The sequence below is a fragment of the Eriocheir sinensis genome, chromosome 10 (assembly GCF_024679095.1).
Source record: "Eriocheir sinensis breed Jianghai 21 chromosome 10, ASM2467909v1, whole genome shotgun sequence".
Classification (NCBI taxonomy): Eukaryota; Metazoa; Arthropoda; class Malacostraca; order Decapoda; family Varunidae; genus Eriocheir; species Eriocheir sinensis.
Genome location: NC_066518.1, coordinates 8,652,532 through 8,658,427, shown reverse-complemented (window position 1 = coordinate 8,658,427; position 5,896 = coordinate 8,652,532). Strand labels below are relative to the sequence as shown.

Here is a 5,896-nt window from a genome sequence, read left to right as displayed (position 1 = left end):
AGCCTGATTTCACTTCCCCTTGCATCATAATTATGAAAAAAAACGGCGAGAAGTCGGGGCTGCCAAGTTTGCAGCATTTATTTTTGTATTGCAAGAAATAAATCAAGATCAGCAATGCTCTCTGCTCCGCCATATTTTCATTCGAAATTATTATTTTGATTGGTTTGAAAGAGAAATTGCAGTACTCGCCGCACAACCCTAGTGACCGGAGGGCGCGGTGCTGCCCCTCGCCTGCACGGGGTTAGGACAGTCCCCAATTGAAAGACAAAGTAGCGGTTTTTGTTTTATTCGCAAAAGATTCATAATTTAATTTATAAAAAAAGCACCATTTGAACACCTTAAGTCATATGTTGTTTTGTATTTTGAGGCAAAACACAGTAAAAGAAATAACACGGCCATCATAAATAGTTGGGTGGGGAAAGAAATAGTGGTCATAAAAAAAATACTAATGAGTGTGAAAAACTGTCACACGTTATAAAGGTATAATCACATTCACCAAGGCATTTTTTTTAGCTTGGTATGTCAAATAACAACAAACTAGAAATACAAAACAATGCAACACGACATAATCAGTCAACATAAATCATTCCCAAATCACAGTCTGGTATTTTTTTTCTTCTATTTTTTAATGTAATCTAACGTTGCGGAGTTAATCTTACTGCTACCAAAATTGATCTCAACGGAACTTTGCTTGTACATCTTCAATGCCTTTTCTTGTTGCTTTGTTGTCTTTATGTCACTCTCTAAACATCTAGTAGGAGAACCGTCCTTTTTTATATTTTCTTCGACAATATTCAGTCACTGTAAATGCCTCCTCAACTGGAAACTTCACATCTCCTCTCTTACTAAATCAGCTTCCTCGAGGTTGGGCGTTCTGTATCGTCTCCGCCAGATGCTTTCCATATGTAAGGGCCTTGTCCGCTCTCGTATGGAGAATGCATCTCACGTGTGGGGGGGCTCCACACACACAGTTCTCTTGGACAAAGTGGAGTCTATAAGGCTCTTCATCTCATCAGTTCACCTCCTCTTACTGACAGTCTTCTACTTCTCAAATTCCGCCGCCATGTTGCCTCTCTTTCTATCTTCTATCGATATTTTCATGCTGACTGCTCCTCTGAACTTGCTAACTGCATGCCTCCCTCCCTCCCGCGGCCCCGCTGCACTCGATTCTCTACTTATGCTCATCCCTATACTGTCCAAACTTCTTATGCAAGAGTTAACCAGCATCTCAATTCTTTCATCCCTTTCACTGGTAAACTCTGGAACAGCCTTCATTCGTCTGTATTTTCTCCTCCCTATGACTTGACCTCTTTCAAGAAGAGTGTATCATGACACCTCTCCATCCGAAATTGACTTCTCTTTTGGCCACTCTTTACATTTCGCTTTGTGGGAGCAGCGATTAACGGGCTTTTTTTTTCTACACTTATTTTTGTTGCCCTTGAGCTGCCTCCTGTACTGTTAAAAAAAAAATCCATATGGTCATGCATACTTTTTCACAAGATACGCACGTGCCATACATACTGCATGTTTTCAAGCTTTGGACGACTCTTTACAAGCTGTCTGTCTTATTGTGTTGGATCAGCGGGTATCTTACAGTGGATTTTTACGGGAAAGTTCTATGCCTCAAAGGTTGAAGTCTCTGTCTTTCCTTAAAGTCAAATTTTAAGTCTCTTCACACACAGAGCATTCATGTTTCTTTTAAAGTTGAAGTTTCGCGTCTTCGTAATGGCGCCCGTTCGTCCGCCGCCGCTGCCAAATCCTAGTACATCACTTTTAGGAGCCTCGAGTCTGGGGTAGCCATGGGCGTGGCCAGGGCTTGGTCAGGAACACTGTAGAGAGCTGCAGCGGCAGCGACGACGGCGGGTCCTGAAGACCTGTAGTCGTAGTGGGGGAAGGACTTGACATAACGTGAACCGTCACCGTACAGACTGAATGGCCCCTCGAGATCAGGTCGTGTAAGGGACTCTTTATAGGAGGGAACGGCATGGAGGGGCTCGGAGTAGGCTTGGGGAGAGGAGGGCTTGGACAGGTACTTGAGATGTTCTCCCAGCAGGTGGTTGCCGGCCACACAAGGTTCACGCAGGGCCTTTCCACGTATTCTGAAGTCCAGCGTGAGGGCGTCGTCCATGTAATGCCGTTGCAGCAGGCCGAGGCCATGCGTGCTGTCGCCCATCAGCTGGTCTTTGAGCACGAAGGGCTTGGGGGACGTGTGAGCAAACACGCTCTGCTCTCCCTGGTGGCCGCGTGTCACGTGCCTGTCCCCTTGCTCATGTTGCTCCTCCTTTATTTCTAAGGGAGAATTGCCTATCAGCGGTGACCTTGAATAGGGTCCTAATAGATCCCTCAGCATATCCTGATTGCAGGGCGTTGGAGTCTTTTCCGCCTGAACAAGAAGGTTATAGTGTTCTGGGCTCCATTGCTGGGGGCTTGTTGAACGCTGCTTGGCGATGGGCACGAGGGGGGGCGGGGATCTTTTCCTCATGGTTTCTTGCTGCTGTCCTTTCATGCTCTTCATCCCTCCGAGATTTCTTCGGCGATTGGCCCAGTCTGGTGAGGAAGGAAGATGGACATTAGTTGTTTGTTATGTGAATAGTAGATTTATAAAGCTCTCCAGTGCCAGATTATGTTCCCAGGGATACTCTCTAGGTTTCATTAGACTCGTGCTGTTCATGGATAAAGAATGTGGCGTAAACCAAGTCTTGAGAATTTAAGATATATAATCCCTACGACAAGGATCGCCCCTCCTTTCCCCTGGCAGCCAGCTCCTTGCAACGCAGGACACGGAGGCTGGACAGGAGGGGACGGCCAAATCTCTATCACCTTATCTCTGTGTGAGCGTCATTATAATATTCTACTGGAAAACACAGTGAGGTTACATCACTTTGAAACTAGATGTTTATTGTATCTGCGGTCTATAAATATATCTCGTGTGAACTACCTGCTGATTATATTTACTCACCACTGCGACACCAAATAGTGTGATTGCATCATGTCATTTTAGGTATCGAGGGCTGTCCCAAGAGAAAAACTATTGATACGACTATCTCTGTATCTGAGGAGTCTTGCAGCGCCGGCACGGTGACTAACAAACATGAGCCGGAAAAAAAGTTCAGTGAGTTGCCCGCTGTGTCCCCGAACTTTTCCCTTAAGTTTTATAGCATCGCGAGAAGAATGTAGGCTGTTGGTACACATAAATTAGGTTACTGCAACTTCAAAGTTTCTTTACGCGCCATTAGAAATAAACTGCTTTGCTGCGACAGCAAGAACTCGAATTTGTTACAATAATCAATCAGCTGCGAGGCCTGTGGCGCCATGACCAGCGTGACACAGGACATCGCTCAAATAATAAGTTAGCAGAGTCTAGGATAACACTCTCCATTCCGATCTAGATATTCCTTCCCTGCTGACCTGCCTATAGACAGAACCTGACCTGTCTCCGCGGCTGGCACTCACCTGTGAACCTGAAGTAGCGGTACTCATCGTTGGCGACGGTCAGACGTTCCACCGACGGGGACTTGTTGAGGGCCATCCTCAGGCTCTGCTTCAGCTCCACTGAAGACAGGTTGGCAGGCTTCCCTAAAGACCAAAGACAAACATTGCATTGTAGAGGTACACACAACAAGGGGAGGTGATGCGCTTTTGCGTCATGTATTGTTGCGCCTTGAAGCGACCTACTACCGCCCTCCGCTATTTTCTTCTTTTCTCGCATTGTCAAAATTATCATCAGAACAACAAAACAGCAAGGTTAACCTGTAACTGGTTTTAGCGACAATAGCTATACTTTTTCATATATTCCTTGTGTCACCTTCCCTATCCACACTAAACTATAAAAATAATTTAGGAAATGGATAAGTAAACTGTCATCTGCATACCCAGATAAAGGAAATGAACAGTCTACTTCAGTTTTCAGGCAGTGAAAGAAGGGAGAGCACAGAGAGGGGCAGTATGCGCCAGTCTAATTGAGCTTGTTGCAGCACAGGAAGAATATAATGAAAAAGATATCTTTGTTGTTAATAGCAAAAAGTGATTATGATACCATCGCGATATATACCTACGTGTATTAAAAGTATAAAAAAATGCGCAAGCAGGTAATCTTACCTCTGGCCAAGGCCCAGTAGCGGAAGAGAGCGGCGTCCTGCTGGGTGAAGGCACCCGAGCTCTGGTGGGTCCACAGTATCCTGAAGATGCCTTGCTCGCGGTCTACCCACTGGATGACGCGCGTGGCGGGGGCCTGGTCAAGGTTTTGACGCAGAAACTCCTCCAGTCGCAGCTTTCGCCGGGTCTTCGTGGAGAGGTCCATGGGAGCGTCCGCTGGTGTGACGGAAGGGGACATGTCTGCCTGCCTGTGGGAACAAAGGTCTCGGTGTGAGCCATGAGTCTCTCCTAAACGACTTTTTGCTTTCTCTATCGACCTAGTCATCCTTTTGGAAACATAGCCATAGAGGGGACAACAACTTGTGTATTAGCCCCCTTTTGTACAGACATCGACGCTAAGGGTGGAGTATGAATCATAGTGTCTTCATAATTTTCCTTGATATTTCCTTATTGTCGCCTTGCATCCATTTATATGTCTATGAACATTTTGTAAACTATTAAAACAAAAGGGAAGAATAACTGAATGAGCGTGTCCTCGCCGTTATATTTAATGTTGCACCTTTACACTTTATTGTTAGGTGTGGTACAGCAAGAAGCAAAGCCAGGAAAAAAAATAGCTGTTTCTGAAGGGATTCGGCACACCTCTTAAATTTTCCCTCCCTTGGATGTTCATTCTGGGAATATTTCATGCATTGTGTGAAACGTGGAACAAAGAGAGAATAATATCAAACTTCCACGTTCTTATATACGCTATGAAAACGGCGGAACAAAGAACAAAGTAAGATGACGAGAACTCAAAGAAAATAAGATATATCCTGACCCACAAAGCAGCACCAGAGCCATAACACCAGCCAGAACGATAGAGCAAAACTAATATGTATGCAATGATTAAACCAAAATGCAGATTGAAACAAAAGACCAAGGAGGGTTGCGTCTTGCTTTTACTTATAGAATCCACACAAAAATGGAATTACCCCGCTGTTCTTTGCCATGAGACCTTACTAGACCTAACGTACCTAAATTCTATGTTAGCGAGTTGTCAGGGAACGGGTGATGTGGCGGCGAAGGCAGCGGTGGCGGCGGCGGCGAAGTAGCGGGAGACGCGGAGGGAGGGCAGTTGTGTGTCGTGGACGGAGGGAATGATAAAACTTGTTAGGGCTGCCGCGAGTGGTATATATACTGTATCGCTGAGCCCTTATCGCGGCGCTGGCGTGGCGAAAGGAGTGAGTGAGTAAGTGATGGGATTAGAGGAAATTCCTATCTTCTGTGTTGGTTCCGAGTTATTGTTGTTGTTGTTGTTGTTCTTGTTTTGTTGTTGTTACTTTCATTATTGTTATTGCTGTTGTTATTATCATTATTATCGTTACTATTATTGCTGTTTTTTTTTTTTTGTTTCGTTTTTGTTGTGGTTGTGTTTGTTGTGGTCATCATTATTATCTTCTTCTTCTTCTTCTTCTTCTTCTTCTTCTTCTTCTTCTTCTTTTTCTTCTTCTTCCTCTTCATCTCCTTCTCCAACCAACAGACCTCTCATATATATAAAAAATAAAAAAAACTCCAAAAACGACAATCTTCAACATACAGAAAAAAAAAGAAAAATAAATATATATAAGGAGAGTCATGTGGAGTGCGTGTAGGCTTTAGTTTCTTTATCGTTGACACTGACTGCCCTTCGAGACAAGCTCCAATTTCCGCCCACCAAAACCCACAATGAATGACGCTTTAAAAGGTTAGATTCCTTAGGCTTAGACGATAGCGGCGACAGTTTGGTCAGGGCGGGAGTTGATCCTAAAGCTGTTGATTA

At 44.6% G+C, this 5,896-nt stretch overlaps 1 protein-coding gene across 1 annotated transcript; it reads right to left on the bottom strand.

Annotated features, from left to right (window-relative positions):
• Window positions 1–270: 270 nt before the first annotated feature.
• LOC126996554 (uncharacterized) lies at window positions 271–5,269 on the bottom strand. The gene is made up of 4 exons (XM_050857111.1): window positions 5,112–5,269; window positions 4,099–4,343; window positions 3,454–3,576; window positions 271–2,547 (listed from the first exon to the last, which is right to left on the bottom strand). Exons 2-4 carry the CDS (start codon window positions 4,331–4,333, stop codon window positions 1,760–1,762), a joined length of 1,146 nt encoding a protein of 381 aa, XP_050713068.1. The 5' UTR covers window positions 4,334–4,343; window positions 5,112–5,269; the 3' UTR covers window positions 271–1,759.
• Window positions 5,270–5,896: the final 627 nt, after the last annotated feature.

Bases quoted from the DNA above. Each gene is read 5' to 3' on its own strand.
- LOC126996554 (XM_050857111.1), bottom strand. From the start codon at position 4,333: ATGTCCCCTTCCGTCACACCAGCGGACGCTCCCATGGACCTCTCCACG. The intron at 3,577-4,098 runs GTAAGATTACCT...TTTGGTCTTTAG, and splicing joins CTACTGGGCCTTGGCCAGAG to GGAAGCCTGCCAACCTGTCT. The intron at 2,548-3,453 runs GTGAGTGCCAGC...CTTCCTCACCAG, and splicing joins CCGCTACTTCAGGTTCACAG to ACTGGGCCAATCGCCGAAGA.